Source organism: Coffea arabica, chromosome 2c, assembly GCF_036785885.1.
Source record: "Coffea arabica cultivar ET-39 chromosome 2c, Coffea Arabica ET-39 HiFi, whole genome shotgun sequence".
NCBI lineage: Eukaryota > Viridiplantae > Streptophyta > Magnoliopsida > Gentianales > Rubiaceae > Coffea > Coffea arabica.
In genome coordinates this window covers 22,894,769-22,917,087 of record NC_092312.1, presented here as the reverse complement: position 1 = coordinate 22,917,087, position 22,319 = coordinate 22,894,769, and the positions used below count along the sequence as shown (strand labels likewise).

Genomic DNA, 22,319 nt, shown 5'->3' with positions numbered 1-22,319 from the left:
CCTTCGTTGCTCCTTTTAATGCTTTTGTCTTCGGCAATTACTAAAATGGGCATAAGCTTGCCTTTGCCAACAATGCCCCTGGGGTGAGCTCTGTGCCTTAGACTCCTTTTTTGTCAAATTAGCACTTGTTATCATATTTTCGTTCTACTCCCTGGAATATATGCAAAACACTAAAAATGAGTAGAATCCAGCAATTAATCCACATCGGGTCAGGTAATAGAGAAAATTAATAATAAAATAAATGATAAAATTACACCCTATCAAAGTAGCACAGGGAAAAAAAAAAAAAAAAGGAGGCATGAAAGCACTACAAATTAGGAGCATTAGATAAAACTCCTCCGTCTTTGCAATATTTCGCGGGACCTGTTTCTTATTATGCCCTACCATAATGACCATATTCATGCCAAAAGTCCGATATAAACCACGGAAATACTTTTTAAGTCCACTTTTATACAGTCTTGCCCATTGAGCGCATTACAACAAACTTTAAACCCCTTTTTTCCAGCAATATCATGACACCTATTAGTCTAAAACTCAGAAGAACCGCCCAATTTTGTTAAGACCTACATGCCTTTTACAGATAATCACAGTTGTAAATTTGGACACCTTGTTCTTCCCCCACCCCCCCCCCCCCCCCCCTCTCTTTTCAACTTCTTAGATATCTCCGCTATATTGAAGGCTTACCAGTATTATTTTACGCCCAGCAACCTTGTGTTTTATTTTTGAGAAAGAAAAAAAATACTCATCTCTGCCATAAACATCCGCTTGTATTCTGACAAAGTAAAAGAACCCAAGGAAATCCCTCTTGCATAGAACAATGGATCAAGTCAATAATAGCACGTAACAAAATAAAAAATATGGACATTTGGAGCAACAGCGATAACTTATAACCAAATAAAATAGAAAATCTGACAAATATATGCACACACACTATAACATTTTTCATATCCAGCATTAGAGAGCCATTAAATACAGATTAGCAAACCTATAACTAGGGGGAAAAAAAAGAAATTAAAAGGCGCAGTTCCAATGGAATTATCATCCCACGCTTTTTGGAGAGGGCGATGAAAGCTCCAGCTCCATGAACCAAAGGGCATGGGTATGGAGTCCAGCAGAGAAGAAGTGCATCTTTCTCCTCCAGCGAAGGAACACCAAGGCAACACTTCTCCAGGTCCACGCTTTCATGATCCAAAACGCCCTCCAAACCAACGTTAACCTCCTCACTAAACTTATAACCACCTTTGCCACCGTCGTCCCCGCATCTGGTATCCACCATGCCCGCCGTATATTCGACTTCTGCCATCGAAAGAACGACACTTTTCTTTGCAATACAATGATTAAATCCCATTTAGCTGCGCGTCAGTATAGTGAAGCTACACGTCTGTATACATATTTGCTAAAAAATGAAGCGTTTAAGCCAGACAACTACACATTTTCCAGCCTTGCTAAGTGTTGTGGGCTAAATTTGGCGGTCTGGGAAGGCTTGGGGATTCATAATCACGCTATGAAAAGTGGGTTTGTATCTAATTTGTATGTTGGGACTTCATTCGTTGATATGTATGGGAAGTTCGGAGAAATGGGTTTTGCGAGAAAGATGTTCGATGAAATGACTGAGAGAAGTTCCGTTTCTTGGACTGCTCTCATTGATGGGTACGTGAAAAATGGTGATATGGCTGCGGCTTTGGGACTTTTTTATTTTATGCCGGAGAAAGATGTGGCCGCCTATAATGTGATGATTGATGCTTATGTAAAGATGAGGGAGATGGGTTTGGCTAGGAGTTTGTTCGAGACAATGCCGGAGAGGAATGTAGTGTCTTGGACTAGTATGATTGATGGTTACTGTAGTATTGGTGATGTTGATGAAGCTAGGTTGTTTTTTGACGCGATGCCAGAGAGGAATTTGTTTTCTTGGAATGCAATGATTGGGGGATATTGCCAAAATAAGCAACCCCATGAGGCTTTGAGGTTGTTTCATGCGTTGCAACTGGAGAGGATGATTGAACCAGATGATGTTACTCTTGTGAGTATTCTTCCAGCTATTGCTGATCTCGGTGCTCTTGAATTGGGGAGCTGGGTTTACCATTTTGCTAGGAGGAAAAAATTGGATAGATCATCAAATCTTTGCACTGCCTTGGTTGATATGTATGCAAAGTGTGGAGAAATTGAGAAAGCTAGAGGTGTTTTTGATGCCATACAGTTAAAAGAAACATCTATATGGAATGCTTTGATTAATGGGTTGGCAGTGAATGGGCGTGCTGAAGAAGCTCTAGAGGTATTTTTGGAGATGAAGGGTAAAGGGTTCAAGCCAAATGATGTTACCATGCTTGGAGTTTTATCAGCTTGCAACCATGGGGGTTTAGTGAAGGAAGGAAGGAGATGGTTTAAAGCAATGGAAGGATTCGGGCTTACCCCGAGAGTTGAGCATTATGGCTGTCTTGTAGATCTGTTGGGAAGGGCAGGATGTCTGGATGAAGCTGAAAGCTTGATTGACCGCATGCCTTATGAGGCTAATGGAATTATATTAAGTTCTTTTCTATTTGCTTGTTACTATGCTAAAGATATTTCGAGGGCTGAGAGAGTAATAAGAAAGGCAATTGATATGGAACCTTGGAATGATGGGAACTATATTATGCTAAGAAATCTTTATGCCTCTGAGAGAAGATGGAATGATGTAGAGGAGATCAAAGGTTTGATGAGCAAAAAGGGGGCAAAGAAGGAGGTAGGTTGTAGTGTCATCGAGATCAATGGCAAGGTTTGTGAGTTTGTTGCTGGGGATAAACTGCACCCAGAGTCAGCTGTCATACACTTAGCCATGGAGCATTTGCAGTTGCACATGAAGGCAGAGAGTACTTATTGGTTCTGAACAACTTAAACTGACTGAAGCTTGAGCAAAGGACAAGCTTGATGATCGAGTTGCATCTTAATCTGAGAACTCCTTACAGAGGACCTACAATTATTCGTTGAATATCAAAAGAATCATCTACCATTAAATAACCGTAAGAAGCGTGAAGATATACATTGGTCATTGAGCTTTCTTTTGTTTGTTTCTCCTTCAATTAGGGCTCAAAAATTGTTGAATGGTGTGTGGAAGAGGATGGCTTATGCCAATAACTTACTTGACCATCATTGCCAGGTGAAACTATGGAGAATCATAACTGAACCATGTATGGAGAGGATATGTAAAAAGGTTTCCATTTTTCTTTTCCCCAACTGTCCTTAGGTTGTTCAATTGAGGTTCAGGATGCGTGTAATCTGAATGCAAGCCAGCATTTGCAATTCTATGATATGAGATTCCTTAGTCTTAATTTAACGCCATAGCTAGATAGAAGCCAGGAATCATGTTTCTTATTTTTTTACTAAAACCAAGTAATAGATTCCTTGCTTGCACTGACCTCTTAGGCTAACTAGCCATGCCAAACTTCTTAGCAACTTTTCTTTTTTAGTATATAATGCCTCATACCTCCTAAACTGGATCATGTTCATTCCTGCAAAATGGGTGCAGTCACGAGCTTCATGGGAAAGGGTGGATGATAATTTCACTCTTCTTTCATTTGCTCTATTTGTTTTGCACCTTTAGCTCTGAAATAAGTTTGACTCTTTATTCTCTGTCCTGAAAAAATGTAATTGATCCTTTTCGCACGATGATTCTTACCTCAAGATCTTTATTTGCTTTGATAGGTTTGCCAACAGCACAGATGTTGAGCTTGCTGATGGGGACCCTTCATAGGCAGTTTATAGAGAAAGATGTGAACAGCTTAGAGGATTTCCACATGGCAATTCTTGACATCTTCAGGTAGGAATTACCATTTAATTCTGTTCACGTGCTTTTGCTGCTGCTGTTGAATAAATAGTTTTAGTTTCATTCCTCTGATAGAATTTGCCGTATGCTTTTGTACTTTCCTTGATAAGGAACTTGGAATCTGGATTGTGAAAATTTAGCCTCATACATCTTGTTTTCGTCCAATTGAAAGGTGGTGGCTTGTTGGCTTTAACTTGAGACGGGAAATGCAGATTTTTTTTTTTTTTTTTAATGCGAATTGACAAATTGTTGAAGTCTCTTTCATTTTTCATCTGTCATCATCCAAAGTAAAATGTGTAAACCTCTTCTTATTACGGAATTCTTGGACTCACAGCCAAAAAATAGCCTGGAGATATATGTGTGCAAAATGTTGTTATATAACGTTAGAATGTAGTTAAGACTAGGAGCTTGAATGGATAAAGTGACTTTAATACCCCCAAAGCTAATTTTAGCTCCTTGCCTTCTACTTGTTTAAAACAAAAGATCCGAGGAAATAGATCTTAAATATGTACTAGAGGAAACAGAGATTCACAAGATTGACCAACTTCTGCGATTTGATTTTCAGCACCATCAATGCGGCATTACCTGGTAAACACTATGATGTTCCTCCTCTGAAAGATGTTGAGGTCTCTTTCTCTCTCTCTTCCTGGTGACCATGCATTTCTTAAGTAGGCCTGTTTCAAAGATCTCTCAAGCACACACTCATTCAGACACTCGCATTGAGAATTCCTGGTAACCATGGATTTTTTGAATAGGCCTATTTCAAAGAATGGAGTTCAGCCGACGATTCAAATAAGAAAAGGCTGTTCATGGAATTAATGCAGAACAGGCTGAATCTTAGCAAGTTAGATGACTCCACCATCATTACAGGGCTTGTAACACCTCCAGCAGCAATGGTAGCCAAACGCGCAGGCGAGACCGTGCCCCAACTGAAATTGATCAAGGCAATTCCTGATGTCGTTTTTGTGCCATCAGCCACAGTGCTTGCCCTTATTTCCGTGAAACTATCCAGGAAAATGTTTTTAGGACAAGTAGCATCTTGAACACATAACCACATCCCCGTCAATAGGTATACAATTTTCATTCTCTCATGATCCTTTAACTCACAATGTGATTAATTACAAGGATATTTGAATTGGTCCGATGTATCCGAGGTCCCAAGTTTTCCACCGCTGGTTAATAAATAATCTTGCTCGTTATGAGCTGCCTAGGTGAAAAGTCCCTTAAAAGAGAGAGGTCTAAATTTCACACGGCTGGTTGTTGTAGTACAAGACCTAGTTAATGCTGCCGCTTCCATCCGACAAATAAACTCTATACTGCATGTTACAAGCTACACCAAACACAAGCCCTACTGGAGATAATCCCTAAAAGGCATAAAAGCTGGTGAATAAAATTTTAGGTCATTGCTTTTCTGACGGTGAACGCTCACAAGAAACCTGGGAATCCTACATAATCTGGTAAAGAAATGGCTGGAACTGCAACTGTTACTGCACTAAACTAAGAGGGTAACAGTTGAGATAGAATTACAAGCACCAATTTGATCCTAAAAAGAGTGCAATTCACCGTTTAGGTTAATAAAGTTGTCAAATATTACGCTGAGGACATCTATCTTATTAATTTCTACTCAATCACATCTTATGCAAAATAGAACATTCCACGTATACACAACTAGTTCCAAGAACAGGTATGTACAGGTTCTCTGCAAAAAAAAAAAAAAAAGAAATACTTAGATAATATAGTGCGATAATAGAATTCCATGTACAAGTTCCTCAGTAGAGTACGCTACTTGCCAGGACTTTTAAACTCATCGTCCTCCCACCTGGTTTAGCAATTGAAAAGAGTAGTAATGTGAGAGCTAACTGGAGGATCTGCGGCTCCACCTCCCAGAGGAAGCCTTCCGTCTCCCCTTTTTCCTCCTGCTCTTGGTGGCAGTAAGCTTGGCAATGGACCGTACTTTTGGAGGTGGTTGATTATCTGTTTGCTGGTCAGGTCCAGCAATAACTGTAGTGACAGTGCTATGCGGCTCGTCCTTTGCTACCTGGGGCTTTTCCATAGGCTGCATATGGACTCCATCAAAATTGTTTCTATCTTGTTTCAACCTCTCATCATATATCAATATTTCGTCTTCATTCTGAAAGAAAAATGTACACAAATATATCAAGAAAAAGGATACACACTGACATACATACACAAATGCTAGAAGTAGACAGGATTTTAGGACTACTATGATGTCATACTGCTACAAGTAGCCAGGATTTCAGGACAATTATGAAATCATACTTCCCATTTAACCACAAGTTACAACAACTATTCCAACATTATGGTTTCCAGAAAGAGGGAAAGCAAAAAGCATTTGAATAGAATGATACACACAGCGCACACTCAACACAGCACTTCAAAAAGGGGAATTACAAGAATAGTGCCCATGCATCTGTAGGGGGAAATCAAGAAAAACAAGCCACATACTATATTGCAAAGAAAGAAACAGTAAAATGAGCAGAGGCATTAACTCAAAAATGCACGATCTGTAGAATTAAAGTCACCAAAGTACTAATAAATGTGAAGTAATTTGGCCAGGAGTAATTTTATGCCCACCAATATTCTTTTAACAGAATGAGTCAAATTCTTTTACGACAAAAAGTTGACCCCTAAAAGCATCCTGAAAATGAATAACAGCTTAAAAGGTAAGACAAAAATTGCTTGTACACCTAAGATGAGATAAATACCTTTATAAATGCACACCCGAGATGAGACTGATCCATGCCTTCAGTTACATCAGGGATATAGGACACTTCTCCAAGACTTGAGATTGCACCTTCAGGCATAATCACATTACCCATATTATAGGGTGACAAAAGCTGAGATGCAATATTAGAAGATCCTACTGGCATTCTGCCCCCATTATTTGGAGTAGAAGCAAGAGATCGAGCAGAGCTGGTCAAATTAGATGGTACAACCAAGCCCAAGTTATCCGCAGAAGAAAACTTTGCAGCATTTTCATTCATTACCTTGTCAAGTCTAAACTTCAGCTTGCTAAGTTGTGACTCTAAAAGCCAGATCTTCCTCAATAATTCCTCTGAAGAATTATCACCAAACCCCAATTCAAGCCACAACCTTTCATCACTGACTTTAGATTCATCATTGCCACTGATCTTATCTGCAGAGTTAACTACCAACAAAACTGAGTTAAAAACTTGGAAAACTACCAAACTGATATTCATGGATCATACATTACTAATTTTACACTGATGATTGGAAATCTTTCACCTAAAATTCCCGTAGCAAAACTAAGACTTTGTTTGTGAATGTAAAATTTTGAGTTATCCAATGATCTATTAAGTAATGGCTCAAGGAATTTTTTGTTTACTAATTCATTTGCAAGCAAGAGTACTTTAGTTTAGTTCCATTACAGAGATACAATACATCACTTGAGCACAGCTACATTGGATGCAATAGGTTGACAAACTGATTGAAAAAGTAAAAGGAGAAAAATTGTAGCCAAGAAATAAGCAATCATGCGGATAAATTCTGGCACACCAGTTGATTATTCCAGTAAAGCCGTCCAGGATAACAAGTCAGCAGACTAGGCTTGAGAAAAAACTCACAAGAGAAACATTTGGGATAAACAAGCCAAAGTGATCTTATCTTATGACAGTATGGAGGAAAAGTAAAAAACTTAAAACATTTGAAAACATAAATGATGACCTTAACAAGAATACTCAGTGTTTTGGCTAATCATTCATCTGACGTGAGTCAAAGCACACACTCATCAGTAGAGGACACTGTAAACAAGTCAAGTCTTACCTCGACTGGCCCAATCTTCATCCACACGAGCACCATCAGCAGTGTGAATCCTATTTTCTGTGAAATAACAATTGACAAGTTCATGGCCAACAGACACAAATAGCAGTAAAAATTCATATCAATTCAATAAAACAGGTAAACATTAGTACCAAAATAAGAAAACAGATTATGATGTGACATATATGATGTTACATCCGTTGTGTCTTCAAGCCTTCTTCTTTTCTTTCTCCTCATAACTTTATCTGTTGGACCATCAGTAGAACACGGGGGTGACTTTACACCACAACCTTCCAATGGCAAATTCTCCAATAGATAATGCTTTCTTTGATCATGATTAACAACTTCCCTGTCATACTTTAGAGCTTGAGATCTTAACTTCTTGACTTGTAATTCAACCCATTTACATCGCCACATAAGGGGTTGTATAAATGTCCTCCAGTGTGATGTCAATCTTTTCTTCCTGGAAGATCATTAACATGCAAAAACTGAATAAGAATACATATGGAACGAGTACCCAGTAGGTGTGCAGTGCAATTGTGAAACAATACAATGAATGAGCAAAGTCTTATTCTTCACACTAAGATGAGAGGGACAAAGCAGGCAAGGAATTAATGCATAGTTGTAAAACAATCTGTCCACTATTTTTTTTTCTGTAATTAAAATTTATTTTTCAGACAGAGAGACAGAGACAAATGGTTTCACATTTCAGCTCATCAAACTACTATCATGAAAAGTATCTCATAAATAAGTTGGCAAAGGGAAAGGGGATGGACAAGATTGAGTTTATAGTCCACCCAAGCATCAACTGATACCCTACAATTCCATCCTACCTCCAAAACCAACACAAGCCCCATCATATGCACTGGATGCCTTTCTGATGGTATTTTCTATGGACACATAGAATGAAGATGGAGACATTCAAATGAGTAATATAACTTTACTTGCATCTAGTCACTGAACTATGTTAATGAATTCTAAACAACTAATTACATTATTGTTAGATTTTACAGCCAAAAAAGAGATTTCTATGAATTTAGCTTCTTGAAGCAAGACTTTGATTTTCTTAGTATCAATCATCCGCAACATAAAAGACAGGAAAGCTCTACAAATGACTAATACCTCGTCCGGAATATGTCATTTAGTCGATCAACTGCCAGGGAGGAGGAACTGTAACCATGTAAGCCTGATCCTACTTCAGCATCACTAGTGTCTACAGCAGCTTCAGAGTCAGAATCTGTGTCATCAAAAGAACTCGAACTGAAACTGTCTGTTGCATCTTGGCCTTCAGCTTCAACCAGCCCATTGCCATCAGAAGTTGCAAGTCCTGTGATGTTAACTTCCACATCCTTATTACAGTTACTCATTTCCAAGGCACAGTCATCACAGTTGCTTTCAGACTTCACGTACTCATCTTTAGAATCTATAGAAAGCACTCGATTCTCCTTCCCCCATGAGGGTGTAACACCATATGATCTTGCCTTGAGCTCTAACTCTGGACCCATGGCATTATACAACACAATCAGGGTGCCTTCCAGATTATCACTAAACAATTCACTCAGATCACCTACAGCACAATCAAATTATTCAAAATAGACTTATCAGGCGAGCAAGGACAGAAACAACTTTTGATTAAAGTGTAAAAACTTTTGTATATGTTGAACTAGTATGTGTAAAACGCCGGCCAGTTAAAACATCACTATACACCCCCATGACTCCTAAACGAAACCAGTTATTTGAAAATCATGCAAAAAATAAATAATAATTACATAAATAAAATAAAAGAAGAAAAGAAGCAGAAGAAGGAAGAGGAAGAAGAAGAAGAATGCCCACTGTTCTAAATATTTTTAAGCACCTAAACAGTGAGACAAAATGATGCCAAGAATCTAACTTACTTAAGCAAACAAATAGTTCTCTCCAGTAATGCGTCCAGAAAAAGTTCATTTGTAAGTAAATTAGGAATAATGAGAATAAAAGATTGAACATTTTAAAACTGCATATAAAACATTGGGGTGTTTGTGGAATTATCAAATTCTCACTACATGGCTGGCAACAGATTGATCATGCCTTTTTAGGTGCCATTTGCTAGAAATAGTACTTATATCTTATGAAATTAGCTCTACAACAAATACCTCAGTTAATCATCATCAATGGCTAGGCAAACAACTACAGATATAGAGTTCCTTATACTTCAATCCACTCATGGCTAAAAAATTCAGAAAGAGGCACCCTAATAATCCAAAACCAAACTATTTTAAAACTAAACCAAAACCAAACACGAACTCAAGATCTACCGGTTGCAATCCAAAAGATTGTTGCATATCCACAGAATGCAGAAAACTACACAAGGCCTCAGCCTTTCAACTTCCCACAAAATGTCATACCACAAAGTATTGTCAACAGCAATGTCCTCATAAAATCAAAAGAATAACAGGCAAGAGGAACACTGTACTGGTAACTCACCTACACAAGATAAGCTAAAGTCTCATCTAAACTAAACACCAGTCTTTACTGTGTAGAATAATAAAATACACAGCAAAAGAAATGATAAATTAGATAAATTAAGCAACTTTATAACAACATGTTGACTCTAATTACTTGAACAGCAATCCTTTAATTGAACGAACTACCAAGCCTTCTGAGCCCTCACTGGCATGAAAATCCTTTTCTTCTTTTTTATATTTTTTTCATTTTCTAAGTTCTTTTCCAGTCAAGGGAAGCAAGCATTAAAATCCAAGAAATCTTTACCTGCCCAAAATTCAAGAATTAATTTGTCCTGGCAGGGGTATTGGCAGCAGGGGATACAGTCAGAGCAAAACGAATCAAATAGCATAAACCCCAAAATCCCAAAACCACAAAAATAGAATAAGAAAAAAATTGAATCTTTACTCAACTGTCAACATTCTTGAGCAATTAGTAACCAAATCTCCCACGTCAAAACCCTCCAGAGCAGAACCAATGAATTCTGACCCCACAACCATCCCAGAAATATTTTCGAACACAAATCAAGTTTCCACGACACTCAACTGGAAATTTCACATAACCTGAAATCTAAAAAACCAACAAAAGGAACTTCAAGAAAATTGAATTACTGATACCTGCGTTGAGACTATATGAGAATTCACCACCGGCAAAACTAGCTTGAGCAAGTGAATAGTGGTTATGGAGTCATGGGACTGAAAGATCCTCTCTCTCTCTCTCTCTCCTTTTTGTTGGGGGAGATTTAGAAATTTTTAGTAGGAGAGAGAATAATGAAAGCGTGAGGCAGAGGTAATTGTGGTGTTGTTTGGACGATGGTTCTGGTGTCCCCGATGTCAATTGGTCGAGCTGTAGGCAACTGGACGCTAGTACCTTAATTTTGCCGACTTCCACTTTCCTTTATATTTCCTTTTTCCATATAGTGTTCTTTGGATTTACAATCACATCCCTCAGGGATAACTAAATCACAATGGAATCCCCCAATTTCTAAAATATCTGATTAAACCCCTTCGAGTAGAGAATTAAAGACAGCAAAAAACTTACCTCGTATTAAATTTACATCAAAAAAAGTTACATTTTTCCCTCTAACTTTTATTTAAAACTTAGCATGAAACTGCATAATCTTATTCAAAAATTGCACATTCAACACAAGCTATTTGTGTGACTGATTTTTTTTTGTCTAAATGTCATTGTCCAAAGTTACATTTGCAGTCCCAAAATTTATCCAGTTAAAATTGAGGCAAAAATAGAAATAAATATTAAGGAAAATCAAACGGTAAAAAACTCAAAGCAAAATAAAAGCATAAAAAAAATATATACTTTTGCAATTATTCCTAGCTGTGGTCCTTCTCTAAACTAAAAGTAATGCACCTGAAGTTTATTGTTTGTGCCCAACTAAGATCCAATAACCCCAAAAAAAAAAAAAAGAATCATCCAATACTTACGATATCAATGATAGAGTTTGAGCACAATTAAAAGATAACAAATTTTGGAAGATGCCATAATCAAAACGACAACATGATTGCTTATTTATGCATCTTGATTGAAAGATGTGCAAGTATTTGGACCGTAATGATCATCACAATTGAAGAAAAAGAAAGAAAAGGACACCATTTACTTCACCAAGCTCTGGTTGGACATGAGTGATGAACTTGCTAATAGAATTGATCTTGACACAACTATCTCAATAATAAATAAACAAGTTAAAAGTGCAAAATCAATTCAAAATTTTAGATAGATAGATGGATAGATATTTCTCCTATATTATCTTCTCAATCTTCTTATTCTTCTGCCTTATTCACTTCTTACAAGACTTTTGTTAGTCTTCATAGTTCATACCAATCACAAATGGGGGCAAATATCCTATTTTCTTGTATTTTTTTTTCTTTTTTTTTTCGGAAACGGTAACTATTATATAACCTATCTATCCTAAACTATTGGGGAGGAGGAGTCTAGAGAGGTTTTGTATTAAGGGTTAATAGATATACAGATCTTACTAGACTAAAGGGATGCTACGACACAATTTTTGGATTTTCTTCTTCTTCATTTGTTTCTTGAACCAAATGTAGTTTAAAATTCATCAATGAAGGTACAGTTCCAAACCCTTAATCGTATAAAAAAAAAAAAAAAAAACAGAGACGTGAAACCTTGGAACAACATATGAAGAAAAAAAAAACAAAAGCTCCAGATCTGTCCTAGTCCTACATTTGCATGGTTGGTTTGTTGGAGAAAATAGAAAGCTGCAGGAAGCTTACGTTTGTGGGCTTGCCCCATAACAAAGCTTGATGGCAACTTGGAGTCGTGGCACCTCATCCTACCTTCTTTTTATCTTCTGTTTCATGCATATCCTCATGGGACAGATTTAGAGCTAACACGTTTCACTAAAATCAAGGAAAATCTAAACAAATTTAAAAATGAAAATTTATGTGAAATTGCAATTTAATGGATCCTTTCCTTAAAATTCAACTGTTTATCTCCTATTTTTGTTGTTGTTCACACTTCACACACACAGAGATCATAATAGTGCGCTGTTTCTGTCTGACTCACTATTGTCTTAGCACCTGGATCTAGACAAAAATAACAAAATGTCAACTATAAATGAACCGAAAAGCCCTGGCCTACTATGTGACGTACACCATCATAATTTCCCATGCCGTTGTTGTTGCTGAACTTGAATGTTCGTTGGCTCCTCCAAGGCGAAGGGCGAAGGCCTTAACTATGCTTCACCAACCAATCAATTTTCTCTGCCTCTCTTTTTTCTTTACACGTTTCTGCTACCTTTCTTGGGCAGTTGGCTCACATGCCTGCACTGAGAAAGGCCATCCATCTACAGTTCTACACCTTCTATTCTCTTGGGACGCTTTGAAAAAACTATTTGGTTGACTCGTAAAAGCGGTGCTGAAACTTTAGTGCCACTGCCATTATCCACTAGGACGTTCAAATTTTGTTCCTGCGAAATCAATGGCTCTAAGTTCATCATTTTCTGTCGTCTGCATGTTCTTTGTCACTTTGACTTTGATGCCAACGACCCCATATTGCATCCCTTTTGTTGTCTTTCATGGTAATTCTTTACTTGATATCATCTATGAAATGTTTCAATATGCCGTATTTTCAGGAGTTGGCTAACTATTAGCTATATTTGTCTCTTTTTTTTTTAGCTATATTGATTATTCAGCCATAAGATTTTTTCCCGTCTTTTCTGCTATGAAGCTTGATTAAGTGGGAGGAGCTTTTGAGCTGCTTTTTTTTGGTCATATATGATTTTGTGTGTAATTTATTTACTTTTTTTTTCAGTTAATCTTTTCATCTTCTTTGTGTTGACAACAACTTCTTGTATTTAGGCTTTAGAACCACCTAGTCTTTACTTTATATAATTATGCTCTATGATGCAAGTTTTGGTTGTGTATCTGCTGCATTTTTAGTACCGGTGGAATATTTCAGGATGAAAGTTTGTTTCGTGAATCTGAATTTACTGGGCTCTTCTTGCTTAATTTTCATTTTCTGATTGGCAAATTCCGCATTAGAAACTTTTTGCTCAGGTGTAGAAATACAGTGCTACTGAAACAAACGTAGGTGTTACGGAACTTAACTTGAAAAGCTCTTACCTTTTGTAAAATATGTAGTTCTGAATAGTACGTAGTTGTAATACAAGGATTAAGAAGGCAATCGTATTTATTTAACTCCGAATCTCCTCTGCATTTTAGCAGAGCATCTGTATTGTTGTTTAACTAATTAACTATTGAGAAGAGCAGAATCCTGCTTCGAGACATGATCAATTCTTAGTATTCTGTTTGGCATATGTATGCCACTTCCTGGTCATTTGGATTCCTGCTCTTCCGTTGGATAGAAAGTTCTGATTTTCATGCATTTGTCCTCTGAAACTAATTTGTGACCTGGGCATAAGCTCATACATCTTACCTCCAGTTCAATTGTGCTCACCTTTGTTTATGTGTACAATCGCAGGAATTGCGGATGCATGCCGTCATAAAGGGGTAGAGCGTTTCACTGAAATTCTGGCTAATTGGTCCGGAACTCAAGGATATTGTGTGTATGTCCTTATCGCATTATACTTTTGTGAAGTTTTCAGACTTGTAATTGCTCTTAGTCTTGTTCCATGTATTTCTCTCAATTCCAGTACACATAGTTACCAAAGGTAGATCAGAGGCATGTCAAAAGCAGATTGATTTTGAGTCATTCCAACATTTTGTACAGTACAACTTGGAACTTAAAATTGAGATCCAAGTTTAGTCTTTTAAAGTTGTAGAATCACAAAAAACATATACCTTGTTTAATCAGTCACTAGCACCTAATAAATTCACTTTTCTGTGGAACTTTCAGTTGGATGTGTATTTTACCTATCCTATGGTTACAATATATAATTGAAGAAAGAATAAGCATGGCCCTTCCATAGTTCTCAATATCTGAGGGGTGAGCTTTAAAGAGCCAGCATCACCTAATCTGTAGTATTTCTACACCATATTCGCATTTTCTGTTTCTTTTTCCTTGTTCTGCAGTCATCAGAAACCCATATATCCAGAAAAAGGTTGCACTAATACAATAAGCAACTTTCACATTTTGTTATTGGGTAGTCTAGACCCCCAAATGTAACTCAGTAATCTCTTCTTGGAGAGCTTAAAAAGCTGTAAGATTCCCTCAATGGAGACCAAATTACATCATCGCTGGTCTATGAGATAATGGCAGACAAATTCTCAAACTGTACATTCTTGTCAAAACAACTGCTTGGCGGACTGATATTATAGCCTATTATAGCGTCATTGCTCTCCTAATTTTTAATAGAAACTGAAATGAGTTTGGTTGCAATGTTCTTACTCTGTAGCAGAGGTGTTAGACGCTTGTCTATGATTTTGTAACTCCTGTGTTGATAAACAGAATAACACTCGTCTTAGACAATTGGAGTGGAAATCCTGAACTACATATATGTGCTAAATTATTTGGTTATCATGCTCATGCTGATTACTGAATGCAAGTTCTTAATTCTATACTTGTGCAGTGAAATTGGTAATGGAGTGTGGGATTCCTGGTTTATGCCATTCCCTAAACAGGTCTAGCAATAAGTAGCCGAACAGCTGTTTTTTGTATATGCATGTAAAAAATGAGAGAATTCTATATTAACCTTCTTTTTGATATTCTATTTCCAGATATCCATTGCTTGTGAGAAGGTATTAAAGGCATAGTAAAGTTTTTGCTTCCTTGATCTGGCAATTGGCTTTTCCTAAGTTCATGATTTCTTCAAACTATAGGTGAAGAAAATAAGTGAGCTTAGGGATGGTTACAATATCGTTGGACTTTCCCAGGTAAGAGATGCTTAGTCTGGTGGCAAATAAAATTTTTACTCTGGCATTGTCAATTTGGAGTTTTTGCATCATAAACACATTCCAGGTCTTCTGGCAGAAAATTCTTCAGCAATAATAGTTTCAGATTATTCACCCAAATATTGATATTTTTATTGGGTATCATGGAAATATTGTTGCCTTTATTGGTGTTCTCGAACTGAGGAATCGATTTGTAAATGTCCTTAGAAGTTGGTTTCTTCTTTCTTCTTTCTCTACAAAAGTTCTTTTTTTCCCAAACTTTCTCCGCTCTTCCCTCTCCTCCTCCAGTGTTTTCTCCTGATTTTCAAATTAACAACTGATTTACTTTTGATAAACAGTTACTAAGGCCTAGCATTATTAGTACTACTACTAGTTTTGTACATCCACATCTTACTTCCCCTTTTTGATTCTTGCCCTGCAGTTTTTTCTTCTTGGTATCCTTGTTTTCTACCATGCATCGGTTTTACTCTTATCCATGACGATGATGACACTAGCGAGGATGGCTTTTTTTTTCCATTGCCGCTGCCATTTGACGGCCATAAGAATCGCCTGGCTACTTTAACGTTTTATTGTAGTGATTTTTACCTACTAAAGTTCATCATATCAGGGTTCTCCTTTTGATTCCTTAATTGACTTTTAGATTTCCTGTCAAAAGTAAAGCAAGGGAGACAATAATGGACATCTATTAAGTGCCTAATGATCTTATGCCAGCGGACAAATTCATGGACTTGTCTTTTATGCTTTAATAGTTTGAATAATTCAAGTCTGAGCCTCAAAATTTAAAAATTAATTACGTTCAACATATCAGATTAAAGAGGTCATGAGTGATAAAAGAAACGACACATCCAAGCTTAATAAGAATACATTTTATTATCTGGTGAAATTTTGTTGATTAATTTTCCCACATCTTTATTATGATGGTTAATGACATTTCTCATTTCTCCTTCTAGGGAAACATGGTAGGCAGAGGGGTCATTGAATTCTGTGATGAAGGACCTCCTGTAAGAATCATTCTGAAATTTTCAGAACTATAAAACTACCTTGTTATTAATAGGTTTGATTCGTTGATGGATGCGTTTCTCATGAAATCCTCATCTTGAAACGATATCTAAATTGATTATGTTCTGGTAAAGTTATCTCCTTAGCCAGCTCATCTCCTTTCTTCTAATTATTCTATCAGGGTTTAGTAGATGTGCTTGCTTAGAACTGGTAACCTTATATGTGCACAGACACACACATACATGATGGGTGGATGTTTATATGCAGTAATTTAGCTTAAGCTCAAGTTTTGGACACACAGGAGGGCTTCTTCACTTAGGAAATTCTGCTATTCTCCAATTTTGTTTCACCAAGAAGCTTACATCTGATCTTTTCAAGTAGTTGAGCACCATTTGTCTTTGAGTACCTGTTAGGACTAGATATTATAAGTTGAAAACCGACATTTGGATTCCAACCATCTGCAATATCATGACAAAGGAGTAGTTACTACAGTGTTCTGCACTTTGGCTATGTACTATGAAGAAATTTTCAGCTGAGGAAATGAAAATCAAAGCAGCTGTCAGAACAAAGTTAAGTGTTTTTCATGGAGCCTGAAAATTTTAGGACATCAAACACTATCTGAAGTTGCAGAACAATATCTAGATAAATTTATTAACAAGGCAAAAATGGAGGGAGACAAGATTTTTTGAAGTGAACCTTTTGTAATCACAGTGAACTATGTGATGTTTAGAATGCACCATTTTCACAATTCAATGAAGATTTCAGGAGTAGAATGTCCGGACCTTTTTGTATAACTTAACATTTATTTAACATTTTATATATGTGTGTGTGTGTGTGTGTGTGTGCGTGTGTATAGAGAGAGAGAGAGAGAGAGGTTAAAGATGTCTATATATATCTAGAGAGGCTAAAGATGTCCTTTGGCATAAACAAATGGAGACTTCAGAAGTAGGATATCAAGTTCTTTTTGCATTTTTTTTAAAAAAAGGACAGGCTAAAGATACAAGACATTTAACAGTAAAATTTGTTTTCTGCTCTCTGATTATCAAAGTTTTGCCTGCTTCAGTCCTATCTATTACAAAATTTTGCTCTGAGAGGCCTACCAAATCTCTGCAGGACTTGGAGCGTTTGTTTAGTTCATTACACAGATATAACATCACTGGGTATTTATAACTCCTTTTTCAGAATTTTCCACTTGCATGGGCTACCAATGAAAGGGTGGTGGGGAATGCATGGTTCAAGCTTTTGCATAGGGAAAACATAATTGAAAAGTAATGAGGAGTGTAAAACTTCAATCATTTTGTCAAGATTTGGACACAGCCTGCCTATTACAGGAACTAGGTTGATCTACCTGAAACATGACTTTAATTAGAGACTGTTGTTACTGCATCAAATGCAAGACAAGATTTTTGCATCCAGAGGGAACTTTGGCTGTTTTTTGTGGCATTATCTTCATATCTATTTGTAAATTAAAAATCAATTTTAAGCCTTTCTTCTTGTTATTTGAAACAGGTGAAGAACTTAATATCTCTGGCAGGTCCTCATGCTGGGATAGCTTCTGTTCCTTTATGTGGAGTATGTGTATATTACTTTTCTACTTGTATTACATGGTCTCTTGCTTCTGATTAGGAAATTTTTTGAGATTCATTTTTAACATGCTTGACAAATTACAAGTGCTATGCAGCATTATTTCACTTGCCTTGAGATTGCTTTTGGCTTTTGTATGTGGTCATGTGACTGATGATCTTTAATGACCATCGCCTGTTGGGTTGCTCACATTTGTTGAGCATCTACATAAAGCTTCTGTCAAATACACAGAAAATGTTTCACCTTTATGAGGTGCTGAATGAGGAGAGGAGTTGAGAAAGCATAAAAATCAGGAAGAAAATGAAGGATATGAGGACATTTAGGCAAAACAACTATGTGTAAGAACATGGATGAACAAAGACTTAACAATCATGCTGATTTTAGCATTCTCTCAGTTAACTTTTGAGAAGGAACAATTTCAAGGAGAAATTATGAGTAACATTGACATACCCAGAAGGAATAAAATAAAAACTTCAAACAAAAATAGGTACTACAAACACATATTAGTTATGCATGCCTCATTAAACACAATTTAGTCATATTGTGAATCACAATCAGAATTTATTTGGATACCTTGTCTTCATGTATGAAGATTTGGTAAATTGCTGGGTCATGAAGTTTTTTATCCAATGGATATCTGGAAACGTACAGCAAAGTTAAAGTGCACATGTACTTATGCATGGAAATTAAATTCATATTCAGATTTTCTAGCACAGTTCTCTTCCCAAAAACTTAAAAAAGGCGATAATAGTTTGGTTTGACCAATTTCTGTTTTTGCAGTCCAGCATCCTATGCGTTCTTGTTGATTTTCTAATCCAGTTGGCTGTGTACAGTGATTATGTCCAGGTTTGAATTCTCTATCATGCATTGTTCGACTTTAGATTTATAGATGTCCTCTAGAAATGAAAATACGAAAAGTTTTGCTCTCTAAGAAGGGCTGATTTTATATTCTTTAGCAAATGTCTATTTAAGAGGGTAAATAGTCAGCCTGTTAGCTAAGTATGATTTTATTGACATTCGTTTCTGTCAGTTCCTTAAATTCCTTTGACAAACATTATAGTTGGTTCCCATTTCTGTCTATGTTCTATTCCCTTCTTTATTTCTATTCTCTCTGTTGGGAGCTTACAACCATTTGAATTGTCAGCTTTGACATAATTGCAGGACCATCTAGCACCAGCTGGTTACATAAAAATCCCAACTGTAAGTTACATCAGAATTGTCTCTTAAGATTTCAAGATATGTGATAATGCTGCATTAGCTATCTTTGTATGTGTTAACATAAAGTGTAGACAAACACAGTCATCGTGCATTGACATGGTTTTTCTTCTCTCATATTGACAATATCTCCAGTAAAATGATACCAAGTAGACACCAAATCATATGTTCCATCTCTCTTCTCTACTTTTCCCCTTTCCAGGATATTGACGGTTACAGAAAAGGATGCAAGTTTCTTCCCAAACTCAATAATGAATTTCATAAGAATGCTACTTACAAGCAAAGATTTGCTAGCTTGGAGAATTTGGTGCTTATCATGGTAAGTTGGGGAAGCTTCATTTTTGTTTGAGTCTACCTTGAACATCCAATTTCTGATGTCACTGAAGAGTCTCCTGCTTCTATTTCTTCATTTTTCATGTCTCATTAGTTTGAGCAAGATGAAGTGTTGGTGCCAAAGGAAACCTCTTTGTTTGGATACTACCCAGATGGTTCTTGGTGCACTGTTTTGCCTGCACAAGAGGTGATTTTCGTAACATGTTAAGTTTTCAAAATTATTTCAACAACTACATTTCTTTCTGACTTCTCCTGGCGAGATACGTTTACTTCTTCGACAAATAAAAAGCATATGCTATTACTGTTACGAGAACCTTATTTGTTCATAGGAGCTGAGATCAGGAAAAACTAAAGCTGGTAATTAATATCTTAAATCCAGTATTCCTCACTGCAGTAGAGATGATATTTTCTTGTCCTAGATATGATGGGGGAAGTACTTAGGCTGGTGCGAGGTACAGACCTTTTCCCTTGGGATGTATTCATTACATAGAGGAAACAATACAGTACTGAGTTTGCTTGAAAACAGGCAACAGTTCTACCAGATAATTACTCAAGTTCAGTGGCACATAGTAAGATGGAGTTCTACGGGAAAATATCTAGATATAAATTACTCCATATCAATATCATGGTTGACTTCGAACTTATGCTTGGCGATGCAACCATTTTTCTTGTTTTCTCTACAACAATGAGAATCCAAAACAAAGAAATTGGTTTTCAGCATGACTTGATGCATTTTTTCCCAATTACAAAGCACCAGAGTTCTGCTTTCTAGGTTATACAAAAGAGAAAAGAGTTGAGTTCACTACTTTTGAGTGATAAAGTCTGTCAATAAAAGAGATATGCAGGTCATTTTTATCCCTCATAAGCTCTATTGCTTCTCTTGGTTTTGCATTATAACTTTCCTCAAGAAAAGCACCGAGAGAATGAGTATGCATCTTTGTCATTGTCACCTATTCTAACCAAACTTGCTTTTATATGCAGACAGCACTCTACAAAGAAGACTGGATTGGTTTGAGAACCTTGGATGAAGCTGGAAAGGTTAAGTTTGTGAATGTTTCAGGGAGTCACCTGGAAATTTCTCTTGGTGACATGAAGAAGTATATAGTACCATACTTGGTGGACAATGGCACTGCACAGCCTCCCACAGCTCAACCCCCAACTACAGATGAATCATCCATCCTACAACTAAAATCTTTCCAGCATCTTTACCAACAAATTGATTGGCTAGAGCAAGATAATATTCGACTGCAACTAATAAATTGAGTGGAGACTACTGGATACATTTCAATTGATGAAGTACCAAGAATAAGCGACTACCCTTTCATCTCAATTCACTCAAAGCATCGTCCATCCAAAAAGATTGGTTTGCTGCAGTACGTTGTTTAACAGAGTCTCACAATCCATTTCATTAATTCAACACTTGTACAAGCAAGAAAAAGAAATTTGTAAGCCATTGATTTTGTATTTCCACCTCTCAAGAAAAAACTATGGGAGAATACCATCTGGTGGATGTAAAATAATATCATTGCATTTTCCATGCGAAATGCTTTGCATTAATCTGGCACCTCTACATCTTTGTTTTCTTTTATTTGCAACAAGGGATAACATATTCTCAATAGTTTGCTTCCCATTACTGGACTGAAGTTATACATACAAGGTCTGGCTGATCATGGTAATGAATTTTGTGAAAATTTGACAACCGTTAAGTTGGGAAATGGTGCCTCTTTTATTTTTTGTTTATTAACACCATATATTAACGACAGAACTAAGATATCTCTACGATAATAAAGCAATAATAGATGGTTTGGTATGAACAATTTGCTGTTACTTTTAGAATTCACTTTTACTCGCCTCTTCCTCTTTTTCCTCCTATCCTCTTCCCCTTCTTTCTCACAATAACTAACATCATTAGTGTAATTAATTTCCTTCTAAAAAGTGTAATCTTATAGAAAAATTTGTTGAAACATCAAAATCTTTTCCAATAGTAAAAGGTTTCAATAAAAATAATTTGTTTTTAAATTGCACACCATGCACACACATTGGGTTTTGCCCTTAACACTAGCTTAAATTACTGCTTGCACAAATAAAGAGAGGCAAGAGACGCGCATGTTTTGGCATGTCAATTTACTATGCACTGAGATATGAGAATTACCGGATGCAACTCTTTATACAAAAGAAACAAAGCAAGCTACCCAAGAACCAGTCTATCCTTTCAGTTTACTTTGGTAGCTGAAGGACCCAAAAGGTAGAAAACTTTGCTTGCTTCTTGCATAATTTGCATTTGTGGGCTGAGACTTTGGCTAAAAATTCCACAAAGAAAAGTCTGAATCAGGGTGTGTCTAAGAATGCTGTTGGACCCAAGTACTTTCACCTCCTGTAGAATTCCAAACTTGGCAGTCGAAATGCACTTTTTTGGATATTTAGAAGGCAGTCAAGCAGCATTTGGAGCAAATGATTGTATAAAATCCTATTTCCAGGATAGTCATAACTAGGTGAAAAGTGTGCGAACTTGCAATTTCTGCCTATCACTGGGATGATCTATGAAGTCTCACCCAAAGACAATAAGACATCAGCCAGACTCCCCTGCATGCCGAAAGCTATATTATCAATCATGAAAAAATGATCAAGAAGACGGCTAAGAGGCTATAGCTCTCAACCATTTTCACCAGTTGTAAAGCCCCACTATCACTCACACCATCAATCGCCCTGGTGCAAACTCTCTGGCTGTTAAGTTGTCAGTCAGATTGACCCTGGCACTGGCCCCTCAAAATAGCAAA

At 36.8% G+C, this 22,319-nt stretch overlaps 4 protein-coding genes across 13 annotated transcripts; 3 read left to right on the top strand and 1 right to left on the bottom strand.

Annotated features, from left to right (window-relative positions):
* Window positions 1-840: 840 nt before the first annotated feature.
* LOC113726865 (pentatricopeptide repeat-containing protein At2g44880-like) lies at window positions 841-3,310 on the top strand. The gene has a single exon (XM_072075358.1). The coding sequence runs from the start codon at window positions 1,082-1,084 to the stop codon at window positions 2,861-2,863; it is 1,782 nt and encodes a 593-aa protein (XP_071931459.1). The 5' UTR covers window positions 841-1,081; the 3' UTR covers window positions 2,864-3,310.
* LOC113724073 (uncharacterized) lies at window positions 2,860-4,947 on the top strand. 5 transcript variants are annotated; one of them, XM_072075363.1, is made up of 4 exons: window positions 2,860-2,996; window positions 3,679-3,793; window positions 4,365-4,425; window positions 4,555-4,947. In XM_072075363.1, the coding sequence occupies exons 2-4, from the start codon at window positions 3,696-3,698 to the stop codon at window positions 4,840-4,842; spliced, it is 447 nt and encodes a 148-aa protein (XP_071931464.1). In that variant the 5' UTR covers window positions 2,860-2,996; window positions 3,679-3,695; the 3' UTR covers window positions 4,843-4,947. The 5 variants fall into 5 exon arrangements, with proteins under 5 accessions (XP_071931464.1, XP_071931463.1, XP_027102817.1 ...); XM_072075362.1 differs by lacking the exon at window positions 2,860-2,996 and adding an exon at window positions 3,006-3,133; XM_027247016.2 differs by lacking the exon at window positions 2,860-2,996 and adding an exon at window positions 3,072-3,164.
* A 432-nt stretch (window positions 4,948-5,379) lies between these two features.
* LOC113726866 (uncharacterized) lies at window positions 5,380-10,960 on the bottom strand. 5 transcript variants are annotated; one of them, XR_003457637.2, is made up of 7 exons: window positions 10,699-10,960; window positions 8,723-9,167; window positions 7,753-8,063; window positions 7,604-7,660; window positions 6,526-6,968; window positions 5,590-5,930; window positions 5,380-5,498 (listed from the first exon to the last, which is right to left on the bottom strand). XR_003457637.2 is itself a non-coding variant. In XM_027250774.2 (7 exons), exons 3-7 carry the CDS (start codon window positions 9,103-9,105, stop codon window positions 5,655-5,657), a joined length of 1,470 nt encoding a protein of 489 aa, XP_027106575.1. In that variant the 5' UTR covers window positions 9,106-9,167; window positions 10,495-10,565; window positions 10,699-10,960; the 3' UTR covers window positions 5,380-5,654. The 5 variants fall into 5 exon arrangements, 4 of the variants coding, with proteins under 4 accessions (XP_027106575.1, XP_027106576.1, XP_027106574.1 ...); XM_027250774.2 differs by adding an exon at window positions 10,495-10,565 and having other exon boundaries at window positions 5,380-5,930; XM_027250775.2 differs by having other exon boundaries at window positions 5,619-5,930.
* A 1,531-nt stretch (window positions 10,961-12,491) lies between these two features.
* Window positions 12,492-21,099, top strand: LOC113726864 (uncharacterized). 2 transcript variants are annotated; one of them, XM_027250769.2, is made up of 12 exons: window positions 12,494-13,139; window positions 14,042-14,126; window positions 15,090-15,141; window positions 15,238-15,258; window positions 15,340-15,393; window positions 16,362-16,412; window positions 17,920-17,982; window positions 18,775-18,840; window positions 19,156-19,194; window positions 19,412-19,528; window positions 19,637-19,729; window positions 20,524-21,099. In XM_027250769.2, exons 1-12 carry the CDS (start codon window positions 13,040-13,042, stop codon window positions 20,803-20,805), a joined length of 1,023 nt encoding a protein of 340 aa, XP_027106570.1. In that variant the 5' UTR covers window positions 12,494-13,039; the 3' UTR covers window positions 20,806-21,099. The 2 variants fall into 2 exon arrangements, with proteins under 2 accessions (XP_071931460.1, XP_027106570.1); XM_072075359.1 differs by lacking the exon at window positions 16,362-16,412 and having other exon boundaries at window positions 12,492-13,139.
* Window positions 21,100-22,319: the final 1,220 nt, after the last annotated feature.

Coding starts and splice junctions, on each gene's coding strand:
- LOC113726864 (XM_027250769.2), top strand. CDS start 13,040: ATGGCTCTAAGTTCATCATTTTCTGTCGTCTGCATGTTCTTTGTCACT. Junction 15,394..16,361: donor ATATCGTTGGACTTTCCCAG/GTAAGAGATGCT, acceptor TTCTCCTTCTAG/GGAAACATGGTAGGCAGAGG. Junction 19,730..20,523: donor CTGTTTTGCCTGCACAAGAG/GTGATTTTCGTA, acceptor TTTTATATGCAG/ACAGCACTCTACAAAGAAGA.
- LOC113726866 (XM_027250774.2), bottom strand. CDS start 9,105: ATGGGTCCAGAGTTAGAGCTCAAGGCAAGATCATATGGTGTTACACCC. Junction 8,064..8,722: donor AATGACATATTCCGGACGAG/GTATTAGTCATT, acceptor ATGATCTTCCAG/GAAGAAAAGATTGACATCAC. Junction 6,969..7,603: donor TGAAGATTGGGCCAGTCGAG/GTAAGACTTGAC, acceptor TTTTGTTGGTAG/TTAACTCTGCAGATAAGATC.
- LOC113724073 (XM_027247016.2), top strand. CDS start 3,095: ATGGCTTATGCCAATAACTTACTTGACCATCATTGCCAGGTGAAACTA. Junction 3,165..3,678: donor GAGAATCATAACTGAACCAT/GTATGGAGAGGA, acceptor TTGCTTTGATAG/GTTTGCCAACAGCACAGATG. Junction 3,794..4,364: donor GCAATTCTTGACATCTTCAG/GTAGGAATTACC, acceptor TTTGATTTTCAG/CACCATCAATGCGGCATTAC.
- LOC113726865 (XM_072075358.1), top strand. CDS start 1,082: ATGAACCAAAGGGCATGGGTATGGAGTCCAGCAGAGAAGAAGTGCATC.